The sequence below is a fragment of the Barbus barbus genome (assembly GCF_936440315.1).
Source record: "Barbus barbus genome assembly, chromosome: 4".
NCBI lineage: Eukaryota > Metazoa > Chordata > Actinopteri > Cypriniformes > Cyprinidae > Barbus > Barbus barbus.
This window is the reverse complement of record NC_136732.1, coordinates 21,548,998-21,565,684: the sequence shown is the minus strand read 5'-3', so window position 1 is coordinate 21,565,684 and position 16,687 is coordinate 21,548,998. Positions and strand designations below refer to the sequence as shown.

At 38.0% G+C, this 16,687-nt stretch overlaps 4 protein-coding genes across 5 annotated transcripts; all 4 read left to right on the top strand.

The window, feature by feature from the left end:
• Positions 1-1,296: 1,296 nt before the first annotated feature.
• On the top strand, positions 1,297-3,731 carry LOC306861683 (uncharacterized protein). The gene is made up of 2 exons (XM_079404086.1): positions 1,297-1,379; positions 1,614-3,731. Exon 2 carries the CDS (start codon positions 1,619-1,621, stop codon positions 3,470-3,472), a length of 1,854 nt encoding a protein of 617 aa, XP_079260212.1. The 5' UTR covers positions 1,297-1,379; positions 1,614-1,618; the 3' UTR covers positions 3,473-3,731.
• Positions 3,732-4,784: 1,053 nt separating this feature from the next.
• Positions 4,785-7,798, top strand: LOC306868955 (uncharacterized protein). 2 transcript variants are annotated; one of them, XM_079415444.1, is made up of 6 exons: positions 4,785-5,026; positions 5,647-5,742; positions 6,142-6,330; positions 6,408-6,498; positions 6,586-6,721; positions 7,273-7,798. In XM_079415444.1, exons 1-6 carry the CDS (start codon positions 4,958-4,960, stop codon positions 7,505-7,507), a joined length of 816 nt encoding a protein of 271 aa, XP_079271570.1. In that variant the 5' UTR covers positions 4,785-4,957; the 3' UTR covers positions 7,508-7,798. The 2 variants fall into 2 exon arrangements, with proteins under 2 accessions (XP_079271570.1, XP_079271571.1); XM_079415445.1 differs by having other exon boundaries at positions 4,833-5,026; positions 6,193-6,330; positions 7,273-7,620.
• A 3-nt stretch (positions 7,799-7,801) lies between these two features.
• LOC306868954 (dynein axonemal assembly factor 8-like) lies at positions 7,802-9,197 on the top strand (the record flags this gene model as incomplete). The annotated part of the gene is made up of 5 exons (XM_079415443.1): positions 7,802-8,029; positions 8,103-8,226; positions 8,320-8,505; positions 8,607-8,759; positions 8,961-9,197. The coding sequence occupies exons 1-5, from the start codon at positions 7,809-7,811 to the stop codon at positions 9,195-9,197; spliced, it is 921 nt and encodes a 306-aa protein (XP_079271569.1). The 5' UTR covers positions 7,802-7,808.
• Positions 9,198-9,230: 33 nt separating this feature from the next.
• LOC306868952 (dynein axonemal assembly factor 8) lies at positions 9,231-15,381 on the top strand. The gene is made up of 18 exons (XM_079415440.1): positions 9,231-9,349; positions 9,428-9,572; positions 9,647-9,917; positions 10,358-10,440; positions 10,540-10,694; positions 10,815-10,941; positions 11,045-11,170; positions 11,254-11,421; positions 11,684-11,977; positions 12,061-12,117; positions 12,199-12,237; positions 12,323-12,492; positions 13,188-13,380; positions 13,456-13,550; positions 13,628-13,730; positions 13,879-14,167; positions 14,253-14,322; positions 14,560-15,381. The coding sequence occupies exons 1-18, from the start codon at positions 9,257-9,259 to the stop codon at positions 14,629-14,631; spliced, it is 2,550 nt and encodes an 849-aa protein (XP_079271566.1). The 5' UTR covers positions 9,231-9,256; the 3' UTR covers positions 14,632-15,381.
• Positions 15,382-16,687: the final 1,306 nt, after the last annotated feature.

Below are 16,687 nucleotides of genomic sequence, written 5' to 3'. Positions count from 1 at the left end.
TATAGTAGGTGTTTTTTTTTTTTTTTACTTCCATAATATTTGAGCGAGGGGGCACAACAATACAATCCTGCTTAGGGCACCCATTTGGCCAGCAGCGGCCCTGAATAGGGCTTTACACAACTTTGCTTCCACCTTGTTTATGCAGCTCAGAAAGTCATCTGCTGTAGACAAATGTTTTTTTTTTTTTTTTTCTCACCGCTGTAACATATATTTGGTCACATTTGTTGCTTCTGTGAATCTTTCTCAAGGTGAGTTTATTTTTTAAAGTCAATTTCTGACATATTCAAAATCTTGACTGCAGAAACTCTGTTGAACATTTCCACGGTTATTGCCCAGGAAAAAAAGAGATTGAACAATCATTCATCTCTTGTGAGCCCTTGTAACAGCTAGTCCTGCATGGTCACTGCTTGATTATATTTATTTGAGCATGTCTCTGGGTCAACAAGTTCTACTAGTGGTCATTAACCCTGTGACAGAAAATAACTTCTGCATTTAAAAATGAGTGTATATGAATGAGATGTCTGTATTGATTTCTGTATGAGAGTAGAGGACTGCAGTGTTTGCCAGAGCAGGGTCCTATCTCTGTTTGCCTTTACAATAGTTGCCACTTCCTAACATTCTTTGAATACCACTGCATAGTTATTGACACACGTGTTCTTAAAATAAATACATTTTATCAGTGTTATTAATATCCTTCTCTTGGTAACTTATGTTTCAGTGAAGTAAAAAAAAAAAACCCAGACCATATGACTTTGTCTCTCAGGCCTTGTTCTTTAGCTTGTTTAACTCTCAATAACTTTTTAGAGCTGGATGTCTTCCAACAGATAACCACAACTGGAGTAAGTACCATCTGTTAAATGTCACTGATGGCTGGGCAGATTTACATGAACTTTGGAACACTATTCAGAGAAAGTCAAAGGATTTTCGTCTAAAATGTGTGGGAGTATTAGATAGAAATTTCCATGAAAATGCATTGACAATCAGTAACACAACTTAGAGTTCTAATTTTCAAACAAAGTATGTCAAATAGAGTTCAGTTAGTGAATAAAAAGTTTTACATCTCCACTAAGATACTATTACTACAAATAAATAAATTTTCATACATATATCATGTCTCTCAATAAACATTTATTAAAGGTAAATGTCAATATATATATAATTTGATGTATTAATTTAACAAATTAATTTGATGTTCAAATGTTAAAACTGCAAACAGCATCAAACTGAAAATGAAAACAGCAGAAATGAAGAGGTTAATTCTGCACAGAACACTGTGTGTCTTTTCCTAGGTGATATATAGGGGCAGAGCTGGTCCAGATCTGTCACACGCATGCCACTCTTCTAGTGAACGCCTGCTGGACTGCTGCCACAATAAAACGGTAGAGTCAAATCCAAAATTTCTCATTTGAAAACAATCAAATCTATCGTCTTTAAAATCTGTATCTGTTTTTCCAGAGATGTTCAGAGAATACATATGGAATTCCGAATTGATAATTCCAACATGATAATCTGAATGTCACAAATTTCACAGCTGTTAAGAAAAGTATATGAATAGGTAGTGCTTTGTTGCTTTGCTAGTGTTTAATGTTGACATTTTGATCATTGTCTCTTAGTTGGAATGAACCACTTTGTACTGCTATTGTTGTACACACTGGGGACATCAGCAATGCTGGCAGACCCCAACAAAGAGGAATCCAGACCTTCAAAGCAGCCAAGGCTCTCGGTAGATCCAAAGCCCTCAGAGGAACCCAATGGCCAAAAAAGTGAGCCTTGCTCAAAGGGATGCTCCTGTATCCAAGATGACTACAGCTTAGAGCTCAACGTCTACTGCAGCACATGTAACTTCACCCAGGTTCCCTCCGACATCCCTCTATCCACACGCTCCCTGTGGCTGGATGGAAACCTCTTTACTAACTTACCAGCAGCTGCTTTCGAAAAGCTGTCCAATCTGGAGTTCCTGAACCTACAGAGTAGCTTGCTGGTATCCCTTGATGGCCATGTCTTTAGAGGTATGAATTCCCTTGCTCACTTGCACCTTGAGAGGAACAATATCCGTTCATTACCTGGCATAGTCTTTCAGGGTACACCCAACCTTGCGTCTCTCAGTCTCAACAATAACCAGCTGTCTCGAATAGATGACAAGTTGTTTGCAGGACTCAGCCACATGTGGTTGTTGAACCTCGGATGGAATTCACTGTCTGTCCTGCCTGAGACGGGGTTCCAGGACCTACATGGATTACGAGAGCTGGTTCTCGCTGGCAATCGCCTGGCGTATCTCCAACCACAGCTATTTCAGGGTCTCTCTGAGCTCAAAGAATTGGACCTAACTGGAAACTATCTGAAAGTTATCAAGGCAAATGTGTTTCTGAAACTACCAAAGCTGCAAAAGCTTTATCTGGCCCAAAACCAGATAGTGACCGTGGCACCTAGGGCATTTGTAGGCTTGAAATCTTTGAGATGGTTGGACCTCAGCAGAAATCGTCTATCTGTACTTCACGATGAAACTTTTCTCGGTCTGCACAGCCTACATGTGCTTCGCCTGTCAAATAACTCAATTGGAAGCCTAAGATCCGGGACTTTCCGTGACCTGCAGTATCTTGAGGAACTCTGCCTTCGCCACAACCAGATTCGAGCCTTGGGAGTGAAAGTTTTTGAAGGGCTGGGTCATCTAGAGGTTTTGAAATTGGAGAACAACCGGCTACAAGATGCACGCATGGGCACATTCATGGGCCTGAATCACCTTGCTGTGATAAAACTTACTGGCAGCTGTTTGAACAGCCTACCAGATCAAGTCTTCAAGGGTCTGTCAAAGCTCCACAGTATTCATCTTGATAGAAGCTGTCTGACAAAAGTCTCAGCCCAAAGTTTCAGCGGTCTAACAGGTCTTCGTCGACTCTTCTTACAACACAACAACATCTCTGTACTTGAGCGTCAGAGTTTTGTGGAACTGCAAGGGCTGCAACAGCTTGATCTAAGGTTCAACCGGTTAACATCCATCAGCTCCCAGACATTTTATGGCCTGAAGAACCTTGATTACCTGCTGCTGTCAGGCAACTTGCTTCGCAATCTTCCAGCTGAGGCTTTACTGCCTCTGCAACACCTGTCTTGGCTGGATCTTTCTGGAAACAGGATGGAGTTTATACTTAATGCGACCATATACATGCTGCCACGTTTGCGTTACTTAAACCTGAAAGACAATGTACTGGTCAACCTCCCATCTTTTACACCTGATACTTTGGATCAGCTCTGGCTCTCAGGTAACAACTGGAAATGTGACTGTAGTGCTAAACTTTTTCGAGATTTCATTCTGCAGAAACCACAGGTGGTTCCGCTGCAGGTTGAAATGCTTGGGGAAGGTGAGGAGCCCCATACACTCGTCACAATATACAATAACATCACATGTGCCAGCCCACTCAGCGTTTTGGGACTTGATCTGCGGAACATTGGCAGTGAACATTTTCGGGACTGTTAAATATAAAAATATTAATTCTGCTACTTTTTCTATTCTGCCATTATAATTCAAATCCATATGTCAGACCTTAAATTCATGACTTTTATTTATCTCAAGAAATATAATCTTTTGTGAAAAGATCTTAAAATGATGCATGATAGGCTGCCATTCTTAATCCAAGCCATGTAAAAATAACAATGTTATTTGATGATCAATTGTGCTGATATATTCAGGTAAATACATATTTTGGAAATAAATTTAAATAAAGGCTACAAAAATGTTAGGTGGTAAAAAAGTGATATTTAAATATATTTTGAAAAAATCTACTCTATGACATAAAGAACGTGTCGATGTTCTTTACATATTTGAAAAAAAAAAAAAAAAAAAAAAAAAACACTTGTACAAACAAGTATCAAAAGTGACTTTATAAAGTATTATGCCTTGATTTTTGTTTTTAGTACATCCAGCTTCCTTCAAAATCAAACAAAATTTGTTTGTGTATGGTCACTATATAAACATGAAGAAGGACATTGTGCAAATGCTCAGTCTGATAAACCAAACCCAAATATGGATATATGTGCACGATATTGATCCTTGCTCTAAGTCCAAAGACCTACTGACCAACATCTTCAGGTTACAATCAGTAGTAAATACCGTATTTGTAGACCACTTCTTCAGAACAGCAATGACCTAAAATGATCAATTACTATAAAAATTACAGTCATTTCAAATTGCAGTGTAACTTTACTTAAATTCCCCAAATTACCCCTATATAACCCAAATAACCTACTAGGCCTACAGTGTTTCCAGTTTAAATATTTTAAAATGTTGCAGTTCTGGAGAATTATTATTTTTTTCTCTCTCAAGGGTCACGAACATTCCACTCCTGTGTCTTTCATTAGCACATTAGGCCCTACTTTTGTCATAGCATGTTATGTATCCTAAATACATACCCGAAATAGCTAATATTTTCACACACATCCTCCCCTAAATTTCACAAAATCACAGCTTGATTGCACATATCACAAATGAAATGTATTTATTTTTGTCACACATCACCACATCTTATAGTTCGCTCTTCCCAGACAGCATTGTTCCCTTATTTGTGAACTTTATCAAAAGGGGCAGTATAGATCTCGTCACAACAATCATGAGGAACAGTTGTGTGTGTGTGTGTGTGTGTGATTTTCACGCAAACAATGTTTATTTCACTAAATCATATAATGGATTTTCATAAAAATAAAAGAAAAATCTTAAAAAATATTTTTTTTTTTTTTTTAAATAATAAGTCAATAGTAAGAACTCGATTAGCAAGTTTCGCGCCAAAACATCTACGTGACAGAAACCATACATTCAAGCAAGGCGTCAACAAAGAGGTTTATGCAGCGCGGGCGGTCGCCATGACAACTACAGTTTTGCTGGAACCGCATTTAGAGTCAACACGCAGCTGCTGTTTACTACAGTATTTTGAGAGGAAAAATTCGCACCTGCCAAATACATTCAGAAATGCAGAAGAATTTGCATCTAGACGACATTATTTCCAAGATACCGTCCCTCGACTCTGACTTATCACCAGTAAGTTCAAACTACTGTTCTCTGGTGATACTCCTTCACATATGTATTTTTATCGTTATAACAGTGTTTATAGTTATAATTATTATTTTTGAGCAAGTCAGTGAGGTCCAGGTGAGTTAGGATCTTAAAGGTGCTGTATGTAGAATTGACATTGACTTGTGGTTGAACTAGGTATTGCAGTCCAAATTCAACATTTTGGAGAGGGTTTTTTTCACCCTGCCCCTCCTCAGATTTGACACACGCAGGTTGCCAGATCAAACACACCAACAGGAACGAGCGCACATGAATTTAGTCTGATTTAATGTAATTTAATTTGGTTCAAAATAAGTCAGACTAACTGAAATAAACCTGGCTTATTTGGTAAACTTGTTTTATGAAACAGGTCCCGGAACTCACATTTTCAAAGGAGAATAACTGACTAGCATTGTTTTTCAGATAAACAAATATGTTAACTTAGCATGTTTCTTAAATATCTGCAAACATATTAAGGTATTTTTATGCTTTAGTAGAGTCAAAAACTTACATACAGCACCTTTAAATCTCACAAGCTTTGCAACAACTACTGGTGGACTAACGTTAACTGAAATAAACACAGCTGAAGTTCACATTTCACTCTACAGTCAGACAATGAAAGAGGGGTATCTGTCCTTCAGCGACCACCGGTGATTCACTTACCAAAAGGAAGCAGCATGATCCTGGAGCGTCCAAAATTTGAGGTGTGTGTGTGTGTGTGTGTGCATGTTTATGTGGTTTATGAGGACACAAATTTGTATAATGACATGGGTATGACAGAGGTATTACAATATGAAGGTGGTTTATAGGACACTGCCTATGTCCCCGTAATTCAAAAGGCTTAAAAAAACATACTAAATGGTGTTTTTTTGAAAATCTAAAAATGCAAAGTCTCCTGTGAGGGCTAAGTTTAGGTGTAGGGTTGGTGTAGGGCAATAGCACACACAGTTTGTTCAGTATAAAAACCATTACGCCTATGGAGAGTCCCCATAAACCACAAAAACCAACATGTGTGTGTGTGTGTGTGTGAGAGAGAGAGAGAGTTGCCATCTCTAATAATTTCTCAGATCACAATGTCTTAGCATCTCAAATCTGTATCACAGCCATTCACTTCCTGGGCTGATGATGACCAAAAAGGTGGCTTTAATCCTCAGCTTCCTGTGGGTCACGAAACAGAAGAATCACTGAATGAAAAAGTGCTGCATAAAACAGAATACAATGTACATTTGCAACAAAAAGCAAACAAGACTGATTGGATAGAGACCCAGTTCTGCCCTGTTTTATCACTGACAGTAAGTTAGGTTGTATTTAATCAGATTTTTTACACTAGAGCTATTCAGTAAAGCCATGTAACGAATTATCTCAACAGCCTCTTGATGCCTGGGATCTTGACCAAGTCCTTCAGACTCTATGGCAACAAAAACCTCTTGTCAAGCCAATTCAATGTGATACGTGCAAAGGTTGGATTGTAGACACTGTTTTACTCGTTCAGGCTACATATATTTCAGATGAACATAAGAGGAAAACATCATGTTTTTTTTTTACAGGCAATGACAGTGAAATGCATGAAAATGATTTAATGAAGCAGCTGGCTGCTTTTTGTGAAAAGAAAGTAAATGAGATGGAAATAAAGACAAATGTTTCATCTACGAAAACCCATAATATACAAGAATCATCCCTCAGGTACAGTCATGTACATTCAAAAGTTTTTGGGTTCAGTATTTTTCTTTCTTTCTTTCAAATGGAATTAATACTTTTGTTTAGCAAGGACCCATTAAACTGATCAAAAGTGACAGAAAATACATTTACAATGTTACAAAAGATTTCTATTTTAAATAAATACTGTTCTTTTGCACTTTTTATTTATCTACGAATCCTAAAAAATGTGTCACATGTTCCACAAAAGTATTAAGCAGTGTTTCTTGAGCAGCAAATCAGCATATTAGAATGATTTCTGAAGGGTTGTGACTCTTGTGACACTAAAGACTGAAGACTGGAGTAATTATGCTGAAAATTCAGATTCACATCACAGGAATAAATTGCATTTAAAAACATTCAAATATAAGTTCAAATTGTAATAGCATTTTACAATATTACTGTTTTTCCTGTATTTTTGATCAAATAAAAGCAGCCCTTTGGAGCATTATATCAAAAACATTAAAAACAATCATACAAAACCCAAACTTTTACAGATTCCTGTACTGCAGGTTAAATGTGTTTGTGATTTTCCCTAGATGTACTGTGAGACAGATGAATGAGACAGACTTTAAAGGGACCTCTGCACAATTACAACACAATCAAGACTCTCCTACCATATATATTGATTTGCGCAACAATGCATTTCAAACAAAACAATTGGTCATTAGCCAGAGTGACAGTGTCATAAGTCCTGAAAACCCAGACAAAAAAAAGAGCTCCACTAACAAGACGTCTAACACAAATGCAAGAGCAAATGGCCAGAAAAGGTAAGATATCACATAAATCTCTAATATCACATAAAACATCTATCCTAACATAAAAAATATGAATGAAAAATTCACAAGTTTTAAATATATGCTGAGAATAATAAATAATTATTAATACATTACACTCAATACTCTAGGAAAAAAATACATTTATATTCCAAATAATGAATGGCTGATAAAATGCACTCTCCTTTAAAAGCCATCACATCATTGTAACATCAGTTATAATGCGTTTATTTTTCATTTCTAAAAACCTTTCTGGGAAGAGTTTATTACTCCAAAACATAAGATGGTCAAAAAAAAGTATGTTAGAGATGAGCTGGAGAAATCCACAAGATTTTGCTGAGTATAAGCAGAAAAACTCTTCAGGGAAAAGTATAAAGGAAAACCAGCTTCATGATTCTGAAACTAGCTGCAGTGAACCTGGTATTCAGGAGGTTAATGCCTACTGTTCTACTGTGAAATATGACCAACATAAACAGAGTACTCCATCTTCTCATGTTCCAGCTGCTCAAAACAAGCAAAGGTACAAAGTATACTTACATTTTCTTCACTCACAGCAACATGCATAACCTAATGTAATAATTGTATGCATACAGAGAGCAACACAGTCATAAAATCAGATGGCAGAAGGATCTGAAGTTCTTGCAAGCATTCAGACCTCAATATTCTGCTAATAACTTGGAGGAAGCTGCTGAGAGGACTGATATTCTTTATGAGCCTGTGAGTTATTGACTGTTTATCTATAAAATAAGATTAATAAATTGAACACTGTTCTCATATTTAGAGTAACACTGCTCTACTCACTTCCCTTAGGAAGCATCCTACCTTCCTTCGGTGAACACTCTACCTCCAGATCTACAGATGAAGGAGTGTTTGCTGCTGACTGTGCCTTTATCTAGTCCTGGGGTGGTGGCTGGAAGAACGCAGAGAAAAATACAGACAGTGGATTCAGTCAAATCACATATTTACAATGCACTCATAGCATGGTTCATGTCTTTGGTGTGTTTGTTAGTTTGCACAGAAATACAATAATCTTTGGCAGTGGAAATATTTGACATTTTATACTACATTTAATATTTTTGTTACCTACTCTGTGATAGACTGATCCCAAAACCTGTGGGAGAAAAGACAACAAGCTAGATGCCCCTTTCTGGGTGGCTGGACTGCAGCAGTTTTATAAGGAAGATGGCTTGGCCTTGTACATCTGTGCTATGCCTCTAGAGGATGGTCAAACTGGCTGTAGAAATTCCAGGGTGGGTTCTACACATATTCATTGGCATTTATTAAATATTTAGCTAATTTAATGATGCTTCCAGCTACTACTGAACGTGGCTTTTGCAGATTTCCCACTAAAACGCACAGAAAATGTTGAAAAAAAAGAACAACTATTACTTAAATAAAATAGTCTTAATAGACTAATATTCAAGTTTATATTGGAATATTTTTGCTCATAGATGAGAAAGGTGGATAGCGACGAGAGCATGTTTTACAGACGAGTTTGCAAGTTCTTTGGACAGAAGCCATTGAAGACCATTGCATTCTGGGTACCTCAGCTTAATAATTTGCTGGAGGAACAGGCTTATCCTACCCATGTCCACTTGTCCTCATCCTGCCTGGACTGCTTCATCTCTGTCAACCCAAATCGAGAGGTTTTATATGACTTGTGCATCCATTATGTTTACTGTGATTGAGATGTTTTGATCCAAATCTTTAAAGCACTTTGTTTCAGTCTGTTCAAAAGGTCTTTAGTATGATCCCAGGATTTTACTGGCAAACTCTGGAAACAGAAGACCAAAAATGTCAAAGCGCAGAAGCCACAATTTCTCAAGTGTGTCATACTGAGGTAAAAGAGTGTTTTGTAAATGGCATTATATCTTTCAGTGAACAGTTTCTTATGTTTTTTGTTTGTTTGTTTTTTCAGACATCACTTGTTCTGATAGGCAGGGCACTGTTTCTTAACCCATTGGCAATGCATCACACACTTGAGCTTATGTGGAGATCAAGTCTAGATGTATGTGGTATCCGCTTCCTCTATCCGCCCCAAGAGCTGCTGACAAACTTTGCAGGTATATGTCATCTCCCACCATAATTACACAAATGTATACAAATTGCATGGGTTAATACATATCCTGTCTTCTAGTCAGCAAGTCAGTTATGCATGAAGGGGAACATTCTCATCAGCCAGTGCTTATCATGGCTTTCCGGGGTCCTCACGCTAACTCAGTGTGGCAGGAGATCACAGGGCCATCAGACCCCCAGCTGGCAAGGCGGACAGATCCAGCATCCATCAACGCCTTGCACTGTCACGGTCAAGACCAACCCCTGCTCTACTCACCCCGTCTTGCTAGTCTTGTGCATCTGGGGCTCTGCTTGTGGTTTGGTGGAAGAATAGCAAAAAACAGCCTGTCAACGTTAGTATTCAGATGTATTGTAATACTTCCCAAACTAGGTCATTGTTTACTCACCCTCATTGTACTTGTATGATTGTCTTCAAATACGAAATACAAAGAAGATATCCAAAGAACCTTTCAGCTGCTTTTGTTCACATTATGAAAGCCAATGAGAGCCAAACAGGCGTTAAATTAATCCATAAAATTCAAACAGGTGTGTTCTAAGTCTTCTACAGTGTTTGATGAACAGATTGAAATTTAAGCCTTTATTCACTCTCAAATCAAAAACAATCAATGGATTAAACCAATTGTAGTTTTAAATTTAAAATTAATGATCCATCTTATTTTGTGTTTCAAAGAATAAAAGTAATACAAGTTTGGAACAACATGAGTAAATGATGAATAATTTTCCATTTCTTGGTGAAATATTCCTTTGAGCTTCCTGCTGACTCTGTTAACAGGATCCAGGACTCTGGTGACAGAGGAGTCAGTTGTTCCCATCTTCTGAACTCTTCTCCAGCAAGTTTATGTGCCACAGTGAAAGGTGACTACTATGAAAAAAAAAAAAAAAAAAAAAAGCTATGTTATAAAAGTCTCTAACATCTTATAAGTCAAACTTTCTACGCCTTTTCCCCCCATACAGCGGATATATTTCTCCTCGTGTCTCCTGTGGTTGGACCACACTGTTACAGCTATATACTATCTGCATGTGCAAATACAGGCTTCAGTCTATTGGGACTTCAAAGAGTGCAGATCTCCAGGAAACAAGCTCAATCTCTGGGACTCACTGCAAAGCAGGTGAATAAACCCAACAGTGAGCCTGTACATGTACAGAGATATATTGAAACTGAAAGTGGGACACTACCATGACATTGACGCTGATTGCATTTGTCTGGAAATGCTGTCTGTCTCCGTTAGGTAGCAGCATTCTGTCATGCTCCTACAGTGCTTCTGGCTGGAGAACAGGTTGAGCTGTCCTCTCATTGCCTGGTGCTCCTCATGAGGAGAGAAAGTGCAGTTAAACACTGCTCCAGACTGCCGATAGGTAGAGCATCTGGATAGTATACGTCGTGCCAGCCACTTACTGTATGTGAAGCTGTACTGAGGTGCTCTAAGCATTAAGTGTCCTGTGTCTTTGTCTGATGAAGGTCTGATGAATGAGCTTGCTGCACAAGGCCTTATTGGATCGATCCGTTCAAGATTCACAGATGTTCTGGGCCCACATGTTTGCTTTCACACTGTTCCCTACTCTAAAAACCACCACAGTATTCTGGGTAAATACATTACTTTGCATTTTCATGATTTGTCCACTTATCATCTGAGCATTTTTGACATTTATATATGATATGTCCTACAGGTGGGCTCATGTGGACAGTGCCGAAGTGTAGCCACATGGTCTTGTCCAAACACACATATCCCTCTTGTCCAAATGCAGAGCAGGTGGTGGTTCTCACACTGACTGGTCAGAACATGGTCGAGAAAGAAATGGACTTTCTTCATAAGGTTCTCAAGGGAGATGCAGCAGGTACCTAAAACAGAGGTTTACAATCCGGAGTGCCACCTTCCAGCAGCACTTAGCTCTGAATTAACTAATCAAGGTCTTCAGGGATTACTAGAAACAACCAGGCAGGTGTATTGGAGTTGAACACTTCATGAAAGTGGCCCTCCAGGAACAGGACTGGAGCATTCCTGACCTAAAACTGTACCTTTACAAATGCACCTGTATTCTTGGTTGAGTAAACCACTGTAAGTTATACTACCAAATCTACCTTGTTTTGTAAAAACAGGACAAGAGGGATTTGAGCTGCTGGCACTAAAGTGGGTGCCCAAGCTGTCTCAGCAGCAGGCACAAGAGTTGAGTCCGTTTGAGATCGGAGAAAAAGAGTGGCAGAACAGTGTGCAGAGCTTGACATCCACTCCTGCCCTGGTCATGGCTCTGAGGAGGGTGAGGACATTCATCACCCTACGAAGACTTTTACCACAAAATTACCCAGGAAACCTGCATGTATTGATGTCCCCCACACCCGAGACAGCTTTCAGACAGACCTGCCTCTTCTTCTCTGAGGCAGAATTGGTCCCTGGTGAGGATTCAAGTAGATAATAATACCAGTTTTGTAAGGATGATCCTTAAGTGGTTTGCTTAATCTAAAATCTTCGTCTTCAGATCACACTAGTCGTCCATTATTGAAATTCTTACCGCCTCATCACATTGACACTCCTGGTATGTACAGATCCAAGCCAAAGTATATTTTTCCCCTCTATGCGCTCTGGGAACTGACTGTCAATCTCCAACAACCCTCAGGTCTCAGAAGTCAGTCACTTTATAGTTACATGACAGTGGGTAAGTGATGTCTTCTCAGAACATGTTCTTCTCTGAGCTCTTTCATGGCCTTTTTCTCTCAACTTCCTCCCTCTGTACTCTACAGGCCCAGAGCCACTTTTGACTCTAGCTCTGTTCAAACCTGGAGCCTGGAGACACCGCTTTGGTAAAATTCTCACCATAATCAAACAGAACGGATATACTCTAGTGGGCTTACGTGTGCTGCTGCTGGACTCGAGCGTGGCAAATGCACTGATACATCCACCAGAGCAACAGGTCACTCTGTCTTCCTCTTTTTAAGTATCCGAAAAAGAATAAACAATAATCACATTCTAGAGTCTTGTGTAAAAAAAGGACATTTTAGCATACTTTTAAAAAGAGTACTTATGGAAATAATACTTGAGTGCAAACTGAATGTAATGAATTAGAAGACACTTCTAATGATTGTAATGATTTAGAAGACACTAATGTAATGAAGACACTTAATTCCATGTTAATTGCTTTTAAATATAAAATGTGTTACAGTACAAACAAGACAAATTAGCTTAACGTTAGAGTGATTTTTGATCCACTTGAGTAGGACTTCATATATGGAATTATCATCATATATAAATATACTGGCAAACCATTATGGCAAGCTAAAATTCAATTCAATTCAATTCAAGTATATTTGGATAGCACTTTTCATGACGCAAATCATTGCAAAGCAGCTTTACAAAAAAAATATACTCTAATGTAATTTTTGTAAACTCTTGTACATTAGTTGACATGAAAATAAATGTATGTTTTAAAGCATGACAAAATATTTATTAAAGATGTATATTAAAGTAAAAAAAGGAAAAATAATATGGCAAGGTGGACAGACGTTACAGACATTGCACTTCTACACAATTAATTACACTTTTTTTTTTTTTTATACCTCAGCTTGAGTGTGTAAGAAACCATTTGTCTTATGCTTATTTAATATCCAGGATCCCATTGAGGAGCTGGAGTTGAAGTACTTGAGCTCGGGCCCCTCGCTGGCTTTGGGTTTACTGAGAGTGAATGCAGTAAAGAGGCTGTTGGAGCTGATGGGCCCTGAGGATCCGGTTGAAGCCCGTACTATAGATCAGACACTATGGAGGGCCCAGTATGGCTCTGACAGTCTGCATAATGGCATCTATGGTCAGCACTCTGACAAAAATAATAAAATCTTAAAAAAAAAAAACTTACTGAAATTATGTGTACGCTGTCGTGCAGGATCTCCATCTTATCGAAAGGCTGTAGAAGACATAAAGCTGGTATTTCCAGAGGGTGTGTGCTGCAGTGAAACTTCAGTTATGAGACATGAGAAGGTATTGTAACCCGTGTTCCTTCCCCTAAATGTATGTTGTAACATTGGTGTTATGGTTGAACATCGGTCTTATTTCAGGTATCCTGCTTGCATTCTGATCCTGAAGCTAGTTTGGACCGTGAACAGCTGCACATCCTTAGAACCGCTGATAAAGACATGTTTTCTCCAGGATTCGGTCAAGGCAAGGCATGATTCTCCCGCTTCCTCACCCAGAAAACTGAGCCAATGACACAAACATAAACCAAAACTTGTTGATGTTTTACTAGCTGCGAGCGACCTTTGTAATGAGGATGGGAACCGTTGTTATTTATTTGTTTTGGTGCCAGTAGGGCCTTTGGTCAGCAGTGTCCTTTGTCAGACCACCTGCCTGCTGATACCTTCCAAGCTCCTGCAGCAGAATCAGCCTCCTCTGTACTCAGAGCTACTGCAGCGGCTGCTTAGGACAGGCTGCCACCTGATGGCTGGAAGGCTCTGCACACCAGATGAGAAACAAAGGCAGCACATATCCGAGATACTGAGGCCCTCTGTTGGTGAAGCACTTCTAAGTGAGGGCCCCTGCCTTATCATTGCTTTGCAAGCAGACAATGCCGTCACGTGTTTCAATATCATTCTTGAGAGGTACAAGCAGAGCTGAAATGGAAGTAAAAGGTTACAGAAGTCTGTAGCACAAAGCATATGTAACTGTGTTGGTCTTCTTCTGCAGCATTTGCAGGGAGAGACCGGACCTAAAGGGAGTTACAATGAAACTTCTTTACCCAAACTCTATAAGTAAGGTGAGTCTACAATAGCATTTATCTTACATTCTTAAAAAAATAATGGATTGCAAAATAGCATTTTGCTGTGATGCCCTAGAACCATTTTTGGTTCCCTAAAGAACCCAAAGAAACAGTTCTTAGAGTGAAGAGCATTTTATTAATCTAAAGAACCTTTCACTTTTGTGTAATTAAGTTTCAATGAACCATCAATGCCAATAAAGAACCTTTATGTACTTTACTTTTCTGTATCTGCAGGCAGTGAAATTGCTGTGTTACCTTTTTGATGATCTCTGTCTTGACAGTCATCACCGTGTAACACCACCGTAACCAGGAGTTATTCCATTATAGGTACCTAGTGCTAAATATTTCGCTTTTTATATTTTCACATGAATGTGATTACAGACATTACTGGCATGTTTTTACACTGAAATGAAGACTGTCTTAATACTACTAGTACCCATAGACACTTTAAGTAGAATATGAACTCAAGAACAGTCATACTGTATTCCTTAAATTGATTCTAACTTACACAAAAAGACAAACTGTTCTTTGTCTACTCTGTAACTGATGGTTCTTATAAGTAGGGAAGGGAGGGAAAGAAGAAGACAAAACACTCGAGGCAGGTTAAAGATCAAAAATTATTTAATTCCCAAGATGACAAAAATAATTCCATGAATTCTGTAAACCATTGCATAACTGCTGTAGTGTAGACAAGTGTTAACAATTTTAAATGATACACTACAAGAGAACGATTATGCATTATAAATAATACCATTTTAAGTAATTCTAGTGATGAAAAACCTCTCTGGCTATCAAAACTATTCCATAAAGAAGCCTCCATAACTTAAACACAGAACTCCCAGTAAAATGGTTTAAGGTCTTGTGTTGACAACACATACACAAAGTATTATACTGACAGCAAATTGTATAGTATTTCAACACTAATTAGAATATAAGCTGTTCTATATATTGATGCATACTGTACCAAAATAAGGGATATGTTTCTTCCTTGCAATATAAATGATTTCCTCATTTTGACTCTTGAGCTAATAAATCTGTGAGTTGCAGTTTCCTTTGAAAATTGGACATCTCTCTCTATTCTACAGTTCTCCTGTAAAACCCTGAGAAAAATACATCTCATATTTCCATCAAATTGTTACATTTATAAATACACAAACTTGAAAACTGCAATTGTGTTTAACTTATAAATTTATTTGTAAATGTATCGCAATTCACAAAACTAGTGCTACATCATTATAGATTAATTCAGGGCTGTCCAAACTCGGTCCTGGAGGGCCGGTGTCCTGCAGAGAGGCCCTCCAGGACCGAGTTTGGACAGCCCTGAATTAATTGTTCTCTATGTTATTCCAGTGACCCAATTTATATCTAATTTGAATGGTACATTCAATAATCAGCGATTTAATGTTCGATTAACCGTAACATTAATTATAGGGAACAGTGGTTCCAAAAATTCTGTTTTTTGTTTTTTTTTGTCTGTTTTTGTTTTGGTTTATTACTATTTTAGCCTCTTACAAAAGTGTACAACCGTAATAGGTATTTTCCCCCTGGCTAGCTTGCTAAATTTAACCAGTTGTATATGTTATATGTATATACAAGATTGCATAAATCCTTAGGTTCAATAAATCACACTACTGATAGAGAACAAAATTAGAAAAACAAACAAATGAATAAAAGAAAAGTCCACAAGAATGCAAAAAGAAAGAAATGATTATTTCCACTGCAGAGCATTATGGTAAAATTTCCAATACATTAATTTACACATTGCTAAACAAAATAGTCCTTGGTGCTTCTTTAATTACAGATGCCTGGTCTTACATCAACATTAAATGGTCCTTTTTTTTAAGATTACAGTTGGTATTAAAATGGCTGATGCAGACAGGGGGGCTTTTTGTGTGTAATATTACTACCTGCCATTTTGTACAGAAAATAACTGTTAAGCAAACCATTAACAAAGAAATTCAGTTGGATGCCCAAACTCAAAATGTTTTCTAACAAGTCCACTTTAATTCTGTCAAACTTCATGAACGGTTCAGATGAGCTGCTACTTTTAACACACCCTTGGGTAAAAAATACAATTGCAAAACACCTTAACTGTTACTCTGACAGCAGACACTGTGTACATGCATCATCATGCTTTTAAACACCAATAAATGGTTCTTTAACAGAATAATAATCACTTATTACTCAAACTGAAATGGTCAAAGACATGGCAGAGTAGTTTGTTTTAATTATTTTAATACACTGGTCTGTAAAAAGTGTGTGACGGGCCTCTCGTGCATTGAGAAATACATATTAAAATATCTCAAGGCACTAAAATTCGGCTCATTTCCTAAACTGGAATTATCCATTTGTTCAATCAGAA

What these genes read in the sequence shown, in the direction of transcription:
- LOC306861683 (XM_079404086.1), top strand. Translation starts at nt 1,619, where the DNA reads ATGAACCACTTTGTACTGCTATTGTTGTACACACTGGGGACATCAGCA.
- LOC306868955 (XM_079415444.1), top strand. Translation starts at nt 4,958, where the DNA reads ATGCAGAAGAATTTGCATCTAGACGACATTATTTCCAAGATACCGTCC. An exon ending in TGGAGCGTCCAAAATTTGAG is followed by an intron (nt 5,743 to 6,141) that starts GTGTGTGTGTGT and finishes TCTGTATCACAG; the next exon opens with CCATTCACTTCCTGGGCTGA. An exon ending in ATACAAGAATCATCCCTCAG is followed by an intron (nt 6,722 to 7,272) that starts GTACAGTCATGT and finishes GATTTTCCCTAG; the next exon opens with ATGTACTGTGAGACAGATGA.
- LOC306868952 (XM_079415440.1), top strand. Translation starts at nt 9,257, where the DNA reads ATGATCCCAGGATTTTACTGGCAAACTCTGGAAACAGAAGACCAAAAA. An exon ending in GCAAAAAACAGCCTGTCAAC is followed by an intron (nt 9,918 to 10,357) that starts GTTAGTATTCAG and finishes CTCTGTTAACAG; the next exon opens with GATCCAGGACTCTGGTGACA. An exon ending in TTTATGTGCCACAGTGAAAG is followed by an intron (nt 10,441 to 10,539) that starts GTGACTACTATG and finishes CCCCCCATACAG; the next exon opens with CGGATATATTTCTCCTCGTG.